Genomic DNA, 21,566 nt, shown 5'->3' with positions numbered 1-21,566 from the left:
ACTGAACTGACAGGGTTAACTGGAATAGGCCTACGTTGTCACTTTTATGACTTAGTGACTTTTACGACTCTACATTATTCTGTACACTTGTCAGGGCCACAGATGGCTTCGGCCAGGCCCATGACAAAGTCATCTGAAAGGGCCTCCCATCCAATACATTGGCTACAATATAATTTTGGGACCCCTCCATGGGCCCGGTACTAGTGGCCTGTTAGTCCAACCCTGCCGGATTCCCTAACGTCAGCAACGGTGTTGCATAACATGTTGGCAGGGTTTGTTGGGAATGAGGCCAGCTGAGACTGCATGCAAACGGAAGGTAACATGACAATTGAGTTGTTACATGACTATAACAGATGTATAGATTGCATGGCAACACAGATGTAGGCCTGATAGTGGTCTGAACCTTAAACAATTTTTGAAATAAGAATGAAAATAACACTATAATGACTACATTTAATATTTCAGACAAACTCTGTCAACCCTGCAGATGGCTAATAATTCTGCAAATGTATAGTTATCTAAACACTCAGATATCCTCCTAAGTTAGCCAAAACATAAAAGGTATACTTTTACTTCAATAAATAACCAGCTTTGACATTTGTGTATCGTTTGGGTTGATTGAGAAGAACACTGCTGTGTTCAAAATTAATACTCAAAAATACTTGTTTCCTAATACTTCTGCAGCCTATGATGTCATGTAGTCAGTGTTTCCCATACATTGAGGAAACTATGGCGGCCCGCCATAGTTTAAATTTGGCCGCCATAGTTTCCGAAAATGTAAAAAAAAAAATATATATATATATATATATTTTTTTATTTTATTTTTTTTTAACGATTTCCGTGTTTGTTAAAAACGATTTCAATTACGATTTCCTTCCCATTTTCCTCCTGGAGTAAATACATCCTATAGAGAAAACCACAAGTGCTTGAAAGAGAGAGGGATCAAAAGCCTTGTCAAGTTGTTGTAGTTAACTTGGGTTTGGGAGCAATAAAAAAAAAAAAAAACTTTCAAAGAAGGGACAGTTGGGATGAGTTTACTAACACTCCCCAGGCTTTGTTTTACAGTTGTAATGAGTTAGGTGACAGGCCTTCATTGTCAAGGCAGAGAAGACATCGGGCTGCATATAGAAATGAATGTGTAATGAATGTGAATATAGACATAAATGTGTAATATGTTGTTCAGCCCTTTTAATGGGAGGAATTTTGAAAAACTGGCCCTGTGACCAGCACCCCTCATGTAGAATGTGTACGCCTATGTGTGTGTGGGGAAAAGGCATAGCCTACCCTCTTAGACCCTTTTTGTTTATGCGTTAACAATTTCATAGCAATCTTAAATTCTTATCTCTGCTCCTATTTTGTTTTATTATTTTTTTCATTACATAGACCCCTGCATGTGTATTATGTAGCCTTATTTCTCAAAATATAAATGGCTGAAATGTAGGCGTAGGCCTATAGTTTCTCCATGCGCCAATGTCATCCTGTACTCATTGTTTTGCCATTTTGCATTTACACTGCGTTAATGCACCCCCCCCCCCCCCCCCCGGACAAAAAAAGGCCCGTGAAAAGACCCCCCCCCCCCCCCCCCCCCCCCCCCCCCCCGGCTGCCCCCATAGTTTCCAAAATTTCTGTGGGAAACACTGCATGTAGTGTTGTGGCGTTTTGATTCCAAGATATTCAGAGGAAATAAAATATAGTGTACAGGGCCATCTGGTGGTTGGAAAAAGCTAAACAGGGCATTGTTTTTCAGCAGGTCATAAGAGAGGTCACATTAAACGATGTTGGAAAATAACTTTAATAACATTTTGTTTTATAAGGAGAGACCAGAGGTTTCACTCTATTTTGTATATTCTTAAACAAAGGCTGACTTATGTACAAAAGTACAAATTGATGGCATTTGAAGTTCATTTTACTGTTTTCCCCATGTTGCAATTATTTTATGCAGATGGTCATTAAAATAAGATCTTTTGTTATGTATAGTAACTCCACTTCACTGAATGCATGTTTTCATATATTTCACAATTTAAAATGTTCAACTATGACCTTTAAAGTGCCCCTTTAAAAAGCAAACAAAAAAACAAACAAAACAAAAAAAACAAGATAAAAATCAGACATCCCATGGGCATCTATAAGAAAACAAGGCTAACAGACCAAACATGTTGCCGATAAATAACTGGAATCTCTCAAAATACATAGATGATCTTCTTTAAATACAATGTAGACTTTCACTTCTGTATTAAAACATATAGGTGCTTTATGTACAATAGAAAACACTTAGAATTAGGGGTGTGGCTTAAGATGTGTAAGCACTGCATGACCCCACCCACCTGATTGACATCCCATAAGGAAAAAGGAAAAACTGTCAGGAATCTCTCACATAAAGATGTCTCATCCCCTTCACCTCCCAGGAAGGACAGTGTAACTGTTGACTGATACATTAAATCAATGACTGCACTGTGTCCTTGTACAAGAGGGGCCACTGATTTTGTACCACGCTTTCTTGAACGCACCATGGTTGCTCCTGGCAAGATTCTGGTCTAAACGTCTTGGAAGTCACATGGAGGTCACATGGTATGGTGAATTCAGGTAAATTGGGCCATTCACATATGGAAAACAAAACGTGGCCCAATTTACCTGAATTCACCATATATGTGCATGGAACGAGAACAAAACAAGTGGCTCCTACATGTAATGTGCAGTCACTGTATTTACAGTATCGGTCAATGAGTGTAACAGTCCTGTCAGCCTAGGGAGAGACTAACCCTCTTAGAGAGACAAGCAGGAGACTCCTCTCTCAGCTGAGACCCAGCTCAGCTGTACTGTACAACTCCGGCAAGTTTAGTCTCACCCTCTACCCCAGTTACTCTCACTCACTTCTTTCTCTCCTGTGTGTCTCTCTGACTCTCCTGCCCGATCGCTCCCTCACGTCTCTCTCTCACTCTCTCTCTGGCCCACCACTCTAACTCACTCCAATCATCTCTCGCTCTGGTCAGTTATGGCTTATGGCTCTGGTGACCCGGCTTGCTTCACTTATGGGCCAACTTCAGAAGTCCCACCATACCCCTCAGAAGACAGATTACCACACTTTGTTAGTCAACAATCAAACACTATGGAAAGCAACGTTCAAACGCAATGGAAAGCAACCTTCTGAACTGCTGGTTCTTCAAGTACTGTTTGACACAAACATGCGTCTATAAAGGGTGTATCGGTAGAGCACATCAAAGCAAGAAAGTAGTGGCTTATACATGTGAAATTCAACATCACACAAAGAAAAGAAAATGTTCATGTCCTATAGGCTACTTGAAATAACTAGTTTGCCAAAGGTTAGTCTCCTAATTGACCTATGAAACAGACAAATAGTCCAGAGCTTACTGAACACCAAGGGCTACTGCACACACGTAATATTCGGTGACACCTTATTTTAGGGTTTACATGTTAGCCACTATATACAGTACATGGCTGATTGCTGTCTGCATCAGTGATTCATAAAACGTTTGTTGAACTCCAGGGTCTACTAGGTCCTTAATATGATCCTGACCATAATAAAGGCCTTACCAGAAAATAACAAGACACTTGTGAGTACACGCCTAAGAAATTATAGATTTTGGTTGACACGTCTTAGAAATCCCTTATACTGAGTTAGATCTGTATTAATACAGAACATATGAACCCTAAAATAAAGTGTTACCTAATATTCTCTGTGTGTAAAAACGACTCTGGGTCAGTAATCAAGGACATTATTCTAATTGATCATAATGCTGCGTCATTGCACATGGGAATTTGATTAATGAGCACAGTGCAAATTATAATGCCAGAATTGTAATATATTAAATAACGCTTCACTCGTCTCTCGTTTGTGTAACTCATAGACATTCATATTCATGTGACTGCTGGCTTATGCAATAAGCCAAACTCACCATCTTCAAGTAACAATGTATATATCACCTCAGAAATGTGGGCCAATAGTAATCCTATATACTGCTGTTTACAATAACAATACTATTGTGAATTTGGTATACTACGTACTCTTCAGTGACATGGACTCACAATTCTTCATAATGGAAAAATAATATATATAATTTTGAGCCCTTAGAATACATCCATGTCTCAATGGGCCCACTTGCAAATAACACTGCACCAAGCTAGTGTAGTTTTCATGTGTCAATCATAATGAAAGAACATCTGCCAAGGCTACTGTCAGTAAAATGTCAAAATGATCTGGCTGACAACATATACCAGCGAGCGCAGCAGCTTATGTGCCGTCTCAGTAATGGGCAACCTGTCCAATTCACTCAGGTGATCATTCAACCAGGTTACCCACCACCTGGTAGATTTGGGCAGGTAAAAACCAGGTCATTTGGAATATGTGGCACTGGATTCTTAGTAATGATTCCCCATTACTATACTACTATATTCATCTGTGCATTCTTGTATTCAAGAGTATCTCGTCAGTCTCAACACCACTTGAGTCATGTAACACACTGCAAAGAAAGCTGTTTGAGAGACATCATAAAATAGTGTGGATCCAAACGACTTATTTAGGCTGTAAAGGGGTCAGGAGGTGTATCCATGAGACACTCGAGACTGTAGCTGCACGTCTGCGGCATTTTCCCCTGAACACCCATGCATCCCTGATTCACATGGGAACAAGAAACATGCTGGCAGTTTAGCGGGCACATCACTCAAGTAAAAATAAAAGGTTATCGTGCCAGCATTAGCCTTAATTAGCAAAATGAGCTTCAAAACTTCGAGACCACAAGAGCCATGCTCTGCAGTCTATGTTGTAAAACCCAAAGGGATAAAGAAAAACAAAACACAAAATCCTATATCGTCCAAGTTTCCCATCTCAGATATGATTGATATTTTTTAAAAGTGCATTCCCTGTGGCTGTCATTGCCGTCATTGTGTCCCATGTCAAAGGTCAAAGGTGAAAAGTTACCGCAGAGATACACCAGCGGCGATCTGAGCGAGTCGAGCGACGGAAGTAATTGACTTTGTATTGAGTCGAGAGACAAAAGCGATTCTGGAGACTAGAGCGATTTGCGCGACAAGCGCGACAATTTGAAGTTGAAATCTTTTCAACTTTCTATGACGCGGTTCGGCGACAAGCCGCGACAGCCAATGACTGTAGAGAGGTCAGTGACCACAGCCAATGGGAATGCTTGAATGCTTTGCCTTCTGCCTGTACGGACATACTCTAGTCTCCTCAATCTCTCGTATCGCTTGCTGCTACACTCTGTCGCTTGAATCGCGTCGCCGCTGGTGTATCTCTGCGGTTAAAGCCCTGTGCGTGACTGTCCCTGAAACCAGGTGACATTGGGGGCCTTACATAGTCATACGGTAAGCCCCATTTATACTGCGGGCCATTGGCCCAGGAACTTAAGCCAAGGAACTTAAGCCCAGGGCTAGAGTTTGCGTTTATACTGCAGGCTAACTGAACGTTCAAATTAGAATGGTAGCCGGGGTAACCGTTTCAAAAATGACCTGTAAGCACCAGGGCTTACTGGTGACCCTGCCAGTTGAGGAGGGCCTCTGGGCCTGTTACCTTTACGTACGTAGACAACAACGTTCTTGGTTTGGTCTAGTTCTGGCGTAGCCTATGCAGTATAAACGGGTACAGGAGCTAGGCTCAAGTTCCTGGGCTAAAGTTTCGAGGCAAATGGCCTACAGTATAAACGGCGCTAATGTGAACAATGTAAGTTAGCTTAAAATATAACACGCGTACATGTCGGGTTCCTTTTCTAGCAACACAAGCATTGCCACCGAAGGCAATGCATGAAACACGCGTCAAGTATTAAAAAAAATGCAGGAGACATTTTGCAACACATTGACACATAATGGCGGCTGAAACCATGTGTAGCCTTGCGGCCGTGTATGCATACAATTAAGTCGACTAGTATGTGCAGCCCCTTCCTCGAATAGCTTCACACATAACTATATACATAAATGAAAATAAACAAACAAACAAACAAACAAACAAACAAACAAACAGTTCAATTTGCCAATGCACAGCATGTAACAGAGGGGGGAAACTGCTAAGGCAAGTAAGTATATATATACACTATATACATACACATGGTTACGGTGACAGAGGAGTTTTGTGCAACCTTGAGTGTGTGCGAGGACTATGCTTGTAGCTTGAAGGATTTCCTTTTACCTCTATTTGCATACAAGAAGCCCCGGAAGTCGGAATAGAAGGCAGTGAGGACAAAGGCAGAGTTGTATAAAGTAGAAGTAGAAGTACTCTAACAGATGTAATTACCACACCAGTAGCATGATATTACAAAGTTCGAACTGTGTAATATCATACCACTAGCCCTGTAATTACATATGTAAGAGTATTTTAACTTCTACAACTCTGGACAAAGAGGACATTGACGTAGACCACAGTGTCACGTTATGTGTCGCATGTCCACAACGTGGAAAGGCGACAACTACAGGTCACTACTTCCTGCCGCTAGTTAGCGTCCAATGCTCCGCCTGATGATTTGCAAACTCAAGCATCTTCAAAGCCATGTCTGCGGGTGTTTTGTGTGTCCAGTTCGTTACACACACCCATCCACAAAAAGGCTTATTATTCTTCTCTCTTCTGTCTGCCACGGTTGTTTGGTTTAGAAAACAAAAAAAGACTCGCAGAGAACAAAAACGGAGAGTTATCCCTCAGAAAAAAATTGCCTCTTTTGTTTCTGTCCGTGTCATATGTGTCGTGGACATAATACAATCATCGCGGGTAGCCCTGAGCAAGAGGCAAGTCCTACTAGTGCAAACAACGGCACTGCTGCTGTGAAGGAGTGGGTTCAGGTCCAGGTGATCTGGCAACAACGTCACCTGGAGGACATATAGGAGTGTGTGTGCGTGTGCGTGTGCGTGTGCGTGTGCGTGTGTGTCTTCCAGTGATGGAGAGGGTTGAAGAGGGAAGAGAAGAGTTGCCGCATTCCCATTTCGCTCTCTCTTCAGTTTTCGGAGGTGTGTGTGTGTGTGTGTGTGTGTGTGTGTGTGTGTGTGTGTGTGTGTGTGTGTGTGTGTGTGTGTGTGTGTGTAGGTTTTTTCTGGTGATGGAGGAGGTGGTGGAGTGGTTTTGTACTGGGCAGGAAAGAGCTGCTGGAAAAAGCTGAATCCCCACCCTCACAATTTGTCTGATCTGGATAGGGTGTCGTCATCTTGCAGGGAGGAGAAGGGAAGGATAGAGCAGATGAACTCCTGCTTGGTCGTTCGTTCCGTCTCCACATTTTCAGAGCGCATCTTGGGGTAGAGAGAATGAGTCTTGTAGAGGGAAGGGAAGAGCAAATAAAAGGCTGAACCCCTGCTCGCTTGCTCTCTCTCTCCCTCTCCCGCTCCCTCTCTCTCTGTCTCTCTCTCGCTCTCTCTCTGTGTCTCTCTCTCTCTCTCTCTCTCTCTCTACAGCCATTTTCGGAGCGCGTCTAGGTTCTCGTCCATCCACAGCATGTTGAGCTTGACGGTCTCGGCCGCTTCCTCCACCGTCCTCATCTGGGACCCCTTGTCCTTCAGCGAGCTGAAGAAATTCTGGAGCTGAAGGAAAAGAGGGGGAAGATGCGTGATTGGGGAAGGTTGCGATTAGCTTTAAAAAGGTTAATTTTTAGGGGCCTTTAGGGGCTGTTATGCCTTTATTGAACAGGACAGTGTGAGATGGAGACAGGAAGTGAGCGGGAGAGATAGACACGGGAGGATCGGGAAATGACCTTGTGCAGGAATTGAACCTGATTTCCCGACGTGGTAGTGCAGGGCCCTACCGTTTGAGCCATGACAGCCAAGTATGTCATGATCACTTCTGAGACACTGAGAGGGGGCAACCATGATCGCCTTCTTTTACAACGAGAGACATACTACATCCATCTTCTGAATACTATGTCCCCACATGGATTAAATAAGGAGTTTGACATTAAGCCTTTCCTATAACTTGAACTTAACTTCAGCTCTGCAGGACTTCTGGTATGCATTAGACTTGTTGAAATGTGTAATCTTGTAAATATTGATTTGGTAACACTGGCAATCTAAGGTATTGGTGACGTTTATAGATTTATTCACTGCATGGGTTTTATTATTATTGTCTTCCATTTTGTAATTCTCTTGCCTTTTCACATTGTAATTATGCAATTCCTTGGGATAATGTGTCATTTTGGGAACATTGTTATTTCATATCAGCTGACCCTATGCCCGCCCCTTCCTTATCTATAAGAACTGTCACTCACGGGCTGACACACACCTATACACCTGACGAAGACTGAAGCCTGAGGTCGAAACGTTGTGTTCAATAAATCGGTGAGCAGTAACTGTGTGCGGATTTCCTTTCTTCCTTTACGCACGTTTGTTTGATCCAGCACCTGTTTTACTGGATGTGCCTACACCTACACTACTTTTGAACTTCTGAGACACTCTCTTGTGTATCTACTTTTGAGATACTCAATCTACTATTTGAGCAGTTGGAAACATGGGAAAAGTGGATGGCTGTGGTTTTTGCTTGAGTTGTGTGACCATCTTGAGTACCGTCTTTTGTACTGAAAAGTTTTCACTATAAATTCAGTTGACTTGATGATGGTGATGATGATGATGATGATTATGATAATGATAGACAGAGACATTATCAAACACCCCCCCCACCACCATCCCTTCTCCCTCACCCTGCCTTGTCTCATCTTACTTACCTCGAGAAGCTGCAGCTTAGTGGAAAACTGGGAGGTTGTGGACACAATGATGTTCTGAATGGCAAAGGAGCCAATGGGGAACCTAGGAGGATGCCAGGCACACAGAGTAGTCAGAAACGGGAGAAGGGCAATAGCACAGGCAGAGAGCTACAGGTACAGAGGGGGGGAAACCCATGTCAGAGATAAATCAATGCTACTACTAACTAGTATAAAGCACTATAACCATTATATGTTTCCAAAATCTGGATATGTTAGCCGCTTTACATCATTCAAGGGTGAGGCATACATGCAATTTCGTTGTGTGCAGTTTTCACTTGTGTGCTGTGGAGTGCTGTGTCACAATGACAATGGGAGTTGGAGTTTCCCAATGAGGCTTTTTTTCACTTCACTTTCAAACAAACAATCAATAATGGAGAGTAAAAAAAAGAGTATGTTGTAAGAAAATGGATATCTTTTTGGAACCAGAAGATGTTTGTCTTTTTTTTCCCCATCTTAAATTCTTAACTAATTTGGCCTGTACGAATGTGAATCCTCACAGACAGGCTGGAGGGGGAAACGTGTTTCTCAAGCAAGTGTGCTTCGTTTTACCTTTAAGACATTCTACGTATCTCTTCCATCCTTTTCTTTTTGTCTTATCGCAAATTCCTTACATGACTAACATCACATGCGTGTGTATGAATGAAAATCCTCACAAACACACTGAAGGGGGAGACTAAACGTGTTTTAGTGATTTACTTGCTTAACTTCTTTTGATCGGCAACATGACCTTTATGAATGAGAATCCTCCATGACTGAATGCTTAAGGGGGAAAACGGGTTTCGATGCTTTCCTTATTTCTGTGTGATTTTCAGATCACTTCAGGCATTATACTGCACGTGCAAGTCTAAACTACAATGCACCATGTTTAGGGCACTATATTTCATAGGGCGCACTGACTACTATACACTGAAATATAGTGCCCGAAGTGTGCAAGTGCCCCATTTGAGATAAGGCAACACTCTAGTCTTTGCTTACTTCTGTGTGATCTTTGCCCAGTTCTCCTTGACAAAGTTCCATGCGTAGAGGTACCCGGCGAAGCCCTTGGCCACGGTGCTGATGACCAGAGGCAGCTCCTGGTTCTGGACATCACTCCCTCTCAGGCCAGCCTGGAGGATCCTGCACACATCAAAAACAATGACAAACGGCGCAGCGCACTAAGGCCCCCACATTTGGGCTTGCATGCCCACGGGGACCCCGGTTCGAGTCCGGCCGGGGTCATTTCCCGATCCCACCCCGTCTCTCTGTCCCACTTGCTTCCTGTCTCCATCTCACACTCTCCTGTCAAATAAAGGCATAAAAACCCCTAAAAAAAACATAAAAACAAAAAAAAAACCACGATGAGGAAATCATGCATGTCAAGACAAAAAAATATACTATCCTGGAGGACGACTCACCAATCAAAAACAAGGAAATCAAATCATGAGGAATCATGATGAGGAATCATGATGAGGAAATCATGAGGAACCATATCATATACATGTGTCAAAAAATAGAATGTCGCTCTATTGAAACGAAGCATTTATCAGGGTTCCCACTCTAATTCAGATATAAAATTCAATGATTTCCCATGACTTTCCAGACCCCAATAACAGAATTTCCATGACCACTTCCGTAAAAAGAAATGACGTTCAAACGTTTTAAAAGTGTAAAAACTGAAGATGTTCTGGGATCTTCACCCCTCGAGACGACGACGAGCCACCGCCAGAGTTCAGTGGGCTCATTGCATTCTAGAATGTTGCACATTACAGTGCGAAACCAAACCGTCTGTGGCGAAGCGTTGTAGTATAATCAGTAAGAAAAAATGTTATAAACCAAACAAAAAGGTTTTTGCTTCTAAACAGCTGTTAAGAAAAGTCCATGATATTCCATGACTGTGCATTCAAAAAAGTCAAATTCAATGACTTTCCATGACTGGAAAAACTTTTATGAAATTCCATGATATTCCAGAAATTCCATGACCCATGGGAACCCTGATTTATTCATTTGTTGGGTTTTGTACCTCTATTTGTGACAGGACAGTGAGAGAGGCGGCAGGAAACGAGTGTGCGGAGAGAGACGGGGAAGGCTCTGCAAATTACCTGGGCCTGGATCGAACCTGGGTCGCCACCATAGTAACACAGTGCCCTACCATTAGGCCACGGCAGGGCCGGAAACAAAGCATTTAATAATTGTAACACAAAATGGCAGAAACCACGTGGAGCCCTGAGGAAAATCATGTGTGTTACCCTGGAGGATCCTGCACCAATCAGATGAGAGGAAAACACGGAAACATGAGGAACGGTGAGCAAATCATGCATGTTATCACAAAATATACCACCCAGGACGATGGTACTCACTCACTAAGGCCTTATGTGTCACAAGGCATACCAAAGTGGATAGGTAACGGGTCATTGGACCCAAAATACAGGTATATTAGGCCTCACCAAACGATATGGGAGACATCTTGCGTGCTGGCTAAGGCCTCCAGCATGCGGCGTTTGTCCAGGTCGTAGATGGAGAGTGTGTAGGCCTGCAGCACTTTGCTCCAGCCGTCCTCCGTCTGGGCAGCCACCGAGAACACCACCCTCATCAGGTCACCTGGGATGCTGGAACAGCCAATACAGTACGGTACATTACATTGCAATACATTACATGGACATGACATTGCATTATGACACCACTAGCATCAGGTCCCAAGGGATGCTGGAACAGTCAATACAGTACAGTACAGTACAGTAGAGTACAGTACAGTACAGTACGGTACAGTACAAGTACAGTATTACATGACACTTAACTGACTCTTTTTATCCAAAGCGACTTCCATTTCTATTAAGGTACAGGGTATTGGTTACAGGCCCTTGAGCAATGTCGGGTTAGGTGCCTTGCTTACAGTAAGGGCACTTCATGGATGAAGGTGCTGGAGGGTGGGATTTGAACCTACAAACCTCTTATCTAAAGACCAGCGCTCTAACCATTAAGCCATGGCTGCCCACAGTACAGTATATGATATGGACATGACATGACAATAGAACACCACCTGCATTAGGTCATCTGGGATGCTGAGGGAACAGGGAGTACAGTACATTACCGTATATTACATGGACATGACATTACATTAAGGCACCGCCTGCATCAGGTATACAAGAACATTAAAGGGACACTGTGCAGGAAATGGTCAAAAAAGGTACTGCAACTATGCTGATCATTGAAACTGGGTTGCCTATTGCCAAATTTGATCTTTTTGTGAAAGTTTACTAAGTAGTAAACTTAATTTTTCTAGTATGGCCCAAGTACAGTCATTTTTGCAGCTAAAAATGCCTATTTCTGGAAATTCAAAATGGCGGACCATGGAGAAGATTCCCCTTTTCATGTATGAAAAGTGCAATTTTCCCAGTCATAATGAATGTTTAGAATTTGATGGTGGTGGTAAGTATTCATGAAAAAGGTAACATTAGTGAATGAGTAGCATGGATTCTGGAAATAAACAACTAAAAATCTCACACAGTGTCCCTTTAAAGTATATTACATTAGAAACACCACCTGCATGAGGGTCCAGGGATGATGACACTAGTATTAGGAGTAGTTTGTTCAGAGTACTATTAGGAATAACTAATAATAATTACTAGCTATTTATTAAGCAATAATAAACAGTGATAAGTTAATCTTGCTTGGTGAAAACCGTCAATTGAATGGCTACAATTATTGCCTTGATTCGTTCTTTTTTTTTTTTTCATCAATTGCCAAACCATGTTTCTGTTGTTATGGGGCTGGTTTAGGCCTAATTCACACATTTTCAGCGGCGGTGGCTAAAATGCATGGAAACAGTCGGGCAGTGGCGATGCAGGAGTCAGCATTTGGAAAATAGAACTCCAGCGGATTTTGGACGGCAGCGACAGGCGGTGTCCCATTCAAATGAATGGCAAAGTAGCGAACTAGCTTTAGCTGTGGGGGGATTTTGAAAAGGACTGGCCGTGCACGGCAATGCTGTCGGTGTGAAAGGCAGGGTAGAACACACCGGCCGACACTAAGCAGAAAGACCCCAGTCGTCTCGCTGCTGTTCCGCCCCGCTCTAGTCTGAATTAGACCTTAAAAGAAATTGCAGGTCTGAATTACAACCTTACCAGCTAATAGCTGACGTGTCCTAGAGCAAGATACCTAAGCTCACACTGCTCTAGGAACCCTGACCCATAACGTGTACCTTAATAACTGCACAGTAAGTTGGTTAGGAGAAAAGCACCAGTTAGGTGCAATATAATGTACTGTAAGGTAACTCCATATATCAGAGACTAAACCAGTGGTTCTTAACCCTTTTCCCTTAACGCACCCCCTTACCTGTGTCCAAAACAAGCAGCGCACCCCCAACCCAAACTTCTACACATATCTACTTGTATGCACTAAAAAAGGATTTAAGTGATTAATTACAATGATTCTTGCTTGAGACATTAATCAATACCTTAATGACTTTTCATGGGGACCAGAACATGTTTTAATTTGGTTTTGATTTGGCCTAATTATAATGTTCACTAGCAATTTTTGGTCACAACCTGAACACAAACAAAATTCAGCGCACCCCCTGAAATCTCTGGTGCACTCCCAGGGGGTGCCCACACCCCAGGTTAAGAACCACTGGACTAAACAATACCATATCAAGCTGAAATTTGGGTTTGACTCAGACGAGTAATGCAGGAATGTTTGGTTCAAATTTCAGGAATATCTGAGGACCATGGTTTCGCAGTCAGATATGTTGCAGCTGATTTTTTTACCTGCCCGTAATCTAATACAGTCCTCGTAGATATTTGACGTGGCCCAACCCTGGGCGCCGCTATCATAAGGCAGTATCATGATATTTCTCATAGATGTTAGTACCGCCCCCTACAGGGTAATGTGCGTACTGCGTATTGTAAAACTATGTGACCAGAGATCAAAGTATTGGTCAACTCTGTTTTCTGTACGGCTGTGGTACTGTGCAGTGCAGCTCCACTGACTGGTGTATCCTGTTGTGATGTAATGTGATGTAATGTGATGTAATGTAATGTAATGCAACCCAGAGAACCAGTGTAGTGACATGTCTGCTCCACCTACCGGTACGTCCCATTGGAGGCCACCCAAGTCTGGAAGACCCCCATGGCCTTCTCCGTGCAGTTGGGTCTGTGGAGGCCACAGGAGATCTCCAGCAGCGCCGAGCGGAGGGTTTGCTTGGCCACCGAGCTCTCCTCTTCCCACGACTGGCTATCCATCAGATCACCAAAATGGTCGATGATGTAAGCCTGAGGAGAGGAGAGAAAGGAGGAGGGCAGGGGAGAGGAGAGAGGAGAGGAGAGGAGAGGAGAGGAGAGGAGAGGAGAGGAGAGGAGAGGTATCGTCAAATTACAAAACGTTCTATTGCCAAATACTCGTTAATTTCATTCACAGCAATGAATAATGAAAGAGTTGACCAGAACAGCAAGTCCATATTGAGCCCAATTTCAACATGGGTTCTGAGAATGCAGGTTCAAATCTGACTAAATGATTTCCTGTCTCTCGTGTATCTATGGTCCTCTCGCATCAGCGCTCATAGTCCAAATCCACACAAGCGGTGCAAGGCACAACCACAGGTGGAATAACCATGCCTTCAATAATGAACAGTGACGGGCAGCAACTTATATTCAGAAGCTACAAGTTCTGAGCTGAGTTTGCGTAAATACAGGACTGGAGAAAGTGTTTGGGATCAATGGTTTCAATGCGACGTGGGCCTGTCTCGCAAGGCAACATTGCCATATGAAATGATGTGCTATGGGGATAAACAAGCGCGGTTTAGAGATTCCTATAGCAGCATAGTGACTTTGTTTTGGCAGATCTCTGTCAATTTATGTGCAACACCTCTTTTAATGACCGGAATCATATTTTCAAAACATCCCCACCAGTGCATTTCTTATTATTGCACCAAACCAGCCGGCTACTTAACCCATACGAGAGTATGCAATTTCCGAACCAGTAGCCTAGTCTACTGCCGCGGTCGCACAATTCGATGGGCAATCACCCGCGAAAACGGCCGTGAGGGTGTGCGCATGCTCAGTAGCGAAAAGTATCACATCTCGATGGGTCGCTGACAGGACAGCCTTGTAGCTTCTGAATCCAGATTGCCCATCACAAGGTATTGGATACAGTCCATTATCCTAACTCCAGTCCTCAACCTCTGCTTGTGGCCACCTGCTTAGCTGACGCCCCACCTCCGTGGAGAAAAGAATTAAGTTTCGCCGCTGTCAGCCAGGCCACAACAACTTTCGGGGGACTTTTCCCCATTTCACAAATAAGAAAATGACCTTCGAATTGAGCTTTTGCAGCTATTGAATTACACTTATGTCGTCAATGCGACGTCATTGCGACGTCATTGCGACGTCATTGTGAAGCCACAAGCACAAGGGAGGACGGGTTTTAGGATCAAATAAGTAAGGTGTTGTCCTGTCCTGTCCTGACCTGCATCCTGTTGACGAGGAAGAGGTCCTGCCTCTTCTCCAGCATGCGCAGGATGTGCATGAGCTGCGTCAGGGCCTCCGTGAGCGGAGCCGTCTGCGTCTCCTTGGACATGTAGGACAGTACGCTCAGAACCTGCCGAAACGTCACCTTGCCCAGCCTGCACGGAGAGGAGAAGAAATGCCATTATGACACCTGGCTTAATAAGAAGGCACTCTCTTTCGGTATGTTTGAGTTTTCAATAGATCTTTTATTTACGTGAAGGAACAGTCCACGATGCCTAAAAAATAAACTACGTTCTTCTCTGACCTGAAATGAGTTCATCCTGACCTGTCTCGTCTTCAAACCCCGCCCCAGTCAGCAACATGCGCAGCACCAACAGGTTAGCATTGGCTCAGCTTTGCCTTGGGGAGCATTGGGTGCCTTAAAGGCCGCCTCTCAACGTTATTTCATTAATATTGCTGTGTTCCCCATTATTATTGAATGTGTTACGCGTTGGTCCTGTTTTAAAAAAACGTTCTGGTTGCTTTGATTCAAGCCGTTTTTGCAAGCTAGCAAGGTGGCTGGAGGAGAAACGAGAGGGTGTTCCGGGTTTCTCGTGGAAATGCGTCTCTGATTGGCTCACTCCTACTGCTCTCGTGGAAATGCGTCTCTGATTGGCTCAGTCCTCCTGTCCTCGGAGACCTTGTAATGGGAAACAGAGTTGTCACGCCCCGGGTGGTACTGCACTATAGGGGCGCCAACGGAGGCGTGCAGGCTCCATTCAGGGCTGTGCTCTTTCGACAGCGACCCCTAGGTGAGCTGCAGGCACGGAGCAACCAGAGTGGGCATTCTGTATGTATGAGGCTTTGTGCTTTGTGTGTATCTGAGAGTAGCAACCAACTGATAGCTAAGCTAAGCTAGGTTTCGAGCCACCAGACGTTGCTTGTTTTGAAAAAAGCAGAAAAAAATTACTCAACATGTTTTTAGAAAAATGGGTCAACATAAACCTTTGTGGGCAATGCCTTCTTTTGACGTGACGCAACACAGAAAGGCTTTCGTGATTCGCTCGTTTCTCTGCATTGTTTATGTTAATTCGGAAACACCATGAAACACCATGAAATACAGCCAGGCCAGGTGACGCAGCGCTATGAGAGCCTTGCATGTTTAACTTGGGGTGACCGTCCAATTTTCAAAAGGAGTGAGTAAAACTGCGCTTTATAGGAAGTTGGCCTTTAAGTTAGAAGAGACCAAATTGTTCCACGTGTTCCCTATTTAAGCACACTTGCATGACTAGTTGAACCAAAAGTATCTGTACAAAATAAAACATGGCGATTTTCTACCTAGATGAAGAAATGGCACTGTAATGATAGTAATACCTTCAGAGCACTTTGAATTTGACGTATTAATATCCTCACTCCTAACTCCCTTCTTTCCCCCTACCCCGTCTCGGGCAGATACGTAGAAAGGTGATAGTTCATTAGGGCCATTTCTTCATCTAGGTAGAAAATCGTCACATTTCATTCTGTGCACCTACTTTTGGATCGGCTAACTAGTCATGCCAATGTGATTAAATAGGGAACATGTGGAACAATTTGGTCACTTCTAACTTCAGGCACCCGATGCACCCCAAGGCAAAGCTGAGCCAAGTTAATGCTAATAGATTTCTGCTGCGTGTGTTGCTGACTAGGGCCGCGTCCGAAGACGAGACAGGTCAGGATGTACTCACTTCAGGTCACAGAAGATCATAGTTTATTATTGAAACGTGATGGACTGTTCCTTTAAAAGAAGAGTAGTAATAATACTGCTACTCTTAAGTGGGTATTAGTATCTGTAAAGCATGCAATATATGGACATATAGGTCAGGACATCACGTTTTGAACCTGCCAGAACGGCACCTTATCCAGCCTACATGGAAAGGGAAACGCCATTATGACACGTGGTTTAATAATGAAACACTATCTCTCTGGGTAACTAACAGGAACCTTGTAGCTGTAATAAAGACACTATTAGATATTATAACACTAATAATATCAATGACAATAAGGAGAAGAAAGAGAAGAAGCAGAAGAAAAGGCAGAAACAGAAGAAGAAGACAACAACAAAAACAACATGTGCTGATGTAAAGCAGTGTTTCTCAACTGGTGGGTCGCGACCCAAAAGTGGGTCGCGGAAGGGTCATGTGTGGATCGCGGAGCCTTGGTGTACAAAAAACGTAATTCTGTAAAAAAAAATCGGTAACACTTTCTATGAAGCCCATATCTATAGCGCATTATGAGCGCATTTATAATTAATTATAATGCTCATTATAATTACTTACAAAGCATTACGACTACATCGATGATGTTTCATGATTCTTAATGTTAACAGTAATGCATAACCATGAATCTAGCTAATAATACTTTATAAATCCAAGGGTATTATGAGTGCTCATGACAGGATATAAACTACAGGCTGCCTGATGGGGCTTACAGTACATTATGATGCATTATAGATGTGCATTATACAGTGCATTATAGATGCATCCATATGCACTTCACTTTACTTAGAGCACACATTGACGACTTATGATCTCACATGAAACATTATAGCATCGTATGAGCCCTTATGACAGTTTATCATCCAGGTCTGTGCATAGAGGGGTTTAGGTACTCATAATGTACTATAAGCCCCATCAGGCAGCCTGTTGTCAATAGCCAGTCATGAGCACTCATGACACCCTTGGATTTATAAAGCATTATAAACTAGATTCATAGTTATTCATAACTGTTAATATAAAGCATCATGAAGCATTATGAGTGTAGTCATATTGCGTTGTTAGTAATTATAGTGTGTGTTATAATTTGTTATAAATGCGCTTATAATGTTGGCTTTAAGTAAAGTGTTACCAAAAAATCCAACTTTTCCTGCAACAATTTACAACTTCTATTTTGATAGGCTACTGAACTCCGTGTCATCTGTTGTCATAGATACAATCTGAATGTTCATGCGAGATAGATAGCGTGCAACCAGTCATTCGAGTCTTGGTTACATTTTGAGAATTGCATTGAATTGACTTGAACGCAAAAAATTGGGTCGCGACCGAATGAGAGTGGAAAATGGTGGGTCCCAAGACTGTTCCAGTTGAGAACCACTGATGTAAAGCACCAACATTCAGCCCTCCAGATGAATTATGGCCAGTAAGCCAACACTAAAAAAGGTTTTGACTAAAGAAGAAAGCCACCATTGTTTTCAACCTTGACTTGCACACACAGTGACATCTCTCCACCTCTCACGTGTACCTGGACAGCATGAAGATGTTGTTGACGAGAGCAGCCCTGTCCTCATGAGTCAGGGCGTTCACGTCTTGCTGCAGGGCCTCGACGAGCGCGCTCCAGCCGTCCGCCCCATAGTCCACAATGTAGAAGCCCTCGTTCTTGTAGTTGAATTTCAGCCACTTGACAGCAGCAGGGACCTCCAGTTTGGCTGCGGGGCAGACACATGTATGTGGGTCAAGGAACACGGAGTGGTAAAAGTTCAAACTCCTGTGATGCACAGCTCAGGACAGGTGCTGTAGTGAGTGACTGCAGGGTTAGCAGTTAAAGGTTAAGGTTAACTTAAAGGTGGGTCACTCACCACAGACTGCTTGACTTTTCAGACCTAAATTGTTGAGGCGGATGAGCAAACAACGTGTTGCAACGTGTCAAGTGTGATACAAACTGACATGTAGTGCATTTTTCTGACAGCGTGTTGCAATGTGTATTATGTGTATACTGCTGGACACCTTAATTTCCTTTGGGATTAATATAATATACCATATTAACATATACTATTTTCTACTATAATATACTATTACAAAGCAATTTTGTTTAGTATACAAAAATGCCTTTGATTCAAAATGGAAGATCAAACATCTAGAATACCATACAGTGAAAATTCTAAAATTCTAAAAAAAATTCTAAGTTGGAAATGATGGAAACTGACCATGACGTTGTGATCAAAAGTACAAGTTTAGTGAACATGCTGCAGGAAGGTTAAACACACATCCACACCCACACACCACACCACACCACAGGGCCAGACAACAGAGGCTGACAGCAGCGAAACCAACCTGATTTATCCTTCAGTAGAAAGACTTGCTTGCAGTTCCTGGCTACGCTGCAGGTGTCGTTGACATAGGTCAGAGGTATATGCCACTGGTTCCTTCAAGGAATGTGCAAAGGAGGACACAATTAGTCAAGTAGTCACGTTTCACAACTTTCAGGGTCATTAATAATAATAAACCAGACAGCAAGACATTTTGAAGAGCACTATTTGATGGTTTGTTTTTTCTGTCATGCGCCTATATTGCACAACATGATGTGCCTGCAGTACCGGTATACAGCACTAACCAAACAAACAGAACTTTTTTTTTTAACGGAACGTGTTCATGTAAACAAGGTTAATGTTCCATACTGCTGAAAGAGGCGCACACGCTGCTACATTGTATCCACTTCATTGACCCTCCTTAATTTCCATCGGGATCAATAAATGATACTCTACTCTACTCTCTCTCTACTTGATGCAACAGCGCCAGTAAAAAAAAAAGTGCAACCACATTTTATCCATAATAACCTTTCAATACAGAGGGTCATTTAACCTAATAAACCAAGTTCAAAGTTGAAGTTAAATAAGTTTCAGAAAACAAATGAGACAACAAACAAGTGAGACATCCATCAGTTACAGTACTGTAACTTGAGTTTCCATAGAAAGAGGATCCTGGTGGTTTCCAAATCTTGCCATAATCATCAACTCTGAACCTCCAACTCCCACACACAGAGCATTTACCGATTAGCCTATGTTTTGGTTTCAAGTTTGTATCAAAAACACACAGTTTCGAGTTTGTGTTTGTTGTTGCTCACTTGGAGGTGACGTTCCCAACATCAAACACACACACACACACACACACACACACACACACACACACACACACACACACACACACACACACACACACACACACACACACACACACACACACACACACACACACACACACACACACACACAGAGACACGCGTTGCTTACTTGGAGGTGGCATTGCCGGTGGCGTCTAGGAGGAAGTGTTCCTGTGTGAGTGTGAGCGTGTTTCCCGCTCGGCTCACGGTGACCAGGGGGAAGCCCTTCTGTAGAGTCCACGTGTTCATCATCTCGGCCACGCTGATGGGGAGCTTACTCACCTGGACGGCAAGACAAACAACAAAACACTCAGTATACACTGCAGTACAACACACAGGAAACCCACACATTACATTCATTTAATGAAAACTAGTAAGCTATGGATGTTGGATGAAGAAGACATCACCAAAAAATGAAGTACTTAATATAGTGTGTAATATAGTACACTACAATATGTTGACAGGTAATATTAACATTGTACATGTCCTGTAAGCCTATATAACGACGTGACAGGAAAGCACAAGAGATCCTTTTTTACACATAGATTGGCCGACACAGAGTTGCAGCATTAAAACTCTACCATTGTCAATTCAAGATCATGGTAAACATTGAATGGAACGCTAGATGGAAATAAATCCATTCCAGACATTGAAGAAGTTTATTGAGACAATGCAACACCAAATATGCGGCAACAACATATTACTGTATGTGACCTCTTTTATTTTGGCCAGGCTGTGTAGAATATTGTTTTATATTACCACCATGTCCAAAAAGCAAACGCGTTTCGGCTATCAAGCCTTCATCAGTGCGTGGTACGAAGGCTTGATAGCCGAAACGCGTTTGCTTTTTGGACATGGTGGTAATATAAATAAATAATGAGACGCAGTTTGTGAGTGCAGATTTTTCTTCCTTAAGTTGATACATTTTATCTCGCACCCAAAGACTTTCGTTTTTCCAAGAAGTTGAGCGCGTCCTTTGCCAAAACTTGTGTAGAATATTGAGCATACCGCAGAGAGACTGTTCCACAGGTCTTCATTGACTGTGTTACTTCCTTTGTACTTCTTGAGGTACTCGATCACTCCCTTCCGGAACTCTCCATCGTTCAGAGTGGAATTGACCATGAGCAAGATTGAGGCACCCTGAGAGGGAAAAAAGGGGGAAAGAAATGCACGTTTCACATGTCTTATTACAGAAGAGACAGGAACTGAATGTTTGGAATGCTGTCCAAATATACCAATGTACAGTACAACTTTAAGTACCAAAAAATGTGTTTTTGAGGTGCGAAGACAACATCAAAGCGCTTCATCCTGGCCTTAGGTCTTGAGCCTCAAGGACTTTGTGTTTGTCAAGGAGTGTTGTGTGTACACCAGTACTCTTATATAAAGCTAGCGTGCCCCTGAGCAGGACAGCTACTGCAACCCCAAACCATGTTACTTATACCCATGAACTAAATGCTGTAACTGTCAAGTAAATGGCGGTAAAAGTGTCAGCTACGTTTAATGTAATGTACGGAGACCCTATGAATCACACCAACTGACA

The 21,566-nt window shown here is 43.0% G+C and overlaps 1 protein-coding gene across 2 annotated transcripts in view; it reads right to left on the bottom strand.

The window, feature by feature from the left end:
• Positions 1 to 1,774: 1,774 nt before the first annotated feature.
• Positions 1,775 to 21,566, bottom strand: part of lnpep (leucyl/cystinyl aminopeptidase) — a 38,209-nt gene continuing 18,417 nt past the window's right edge. For both annotated transcript variants that reach the window (XM_063195110.1, XM_063195111.1), the window contains exons 11-20: positions 21,035 to 21,166; positions 20,157 to 20,308; positions 19,201 to 19,292; positions 18,392 to 18,575; positions 15,135 to 15,291; positions 13,761 to 13,945; positions 11,123 to 11,284; positions 9,675 to 9,815; positions 8,661 to 8,742; positions 1,775 to 7,527 (exon numbers count right to left, since the gene is read on the bottom strand). In XM_063195110.1, coding sequence (XP_063051180.1) covers positions 7,396 to 7,527; positions 8,661 to 8,742; positions 9,675 to 9,815; positions 11,123 to 11,284; positions 13,761 to 13,945; positions 15,135 to 15,291; positions 18,392 to 18,575; positions 19,201 to 19,292; positions 20,157 to 20,308; positions 21,035 to 21,166 — 1,419 coding nt within the window. In that variant the 3' untranslated portion in view covers positions 1,775 to 7,395. The remainder of the gene's footprint in view (positions 7,528 to 8,660; positions 8,743 to 9,674; positions 9,816 to 11,122; positions 11,285 to 13,760; positions 13,946 to 15,134; positions 15,292 to 18,391; positions 18,576 to 19,200; positions 19,293 to 20,156; positions 20,309 to 21,034; positions 21,167 to 21,566) is intronic.

Source organism: Engraulis encrasicolus, chromosome 3 (assembly GCF_034702125.1).
Source record: "Engraulis encrasicolus isolate BLACKSEA-1 chromosome 3, IST_EnEncr_1.0, whole genome shotgun sequence".
In the NCBI taxonomy this organism is placed as follows: Eukaryota; Metazoa; Chordata; class Actinopteri; order Clupeiformes; family Engraulidae; genus Engraulis; species Engraulis encrasicolus.
Note: the sequence above shows the minus strand (reverse complement) of the source record. Positions and strands in the feature narration are given on the sequence as shown.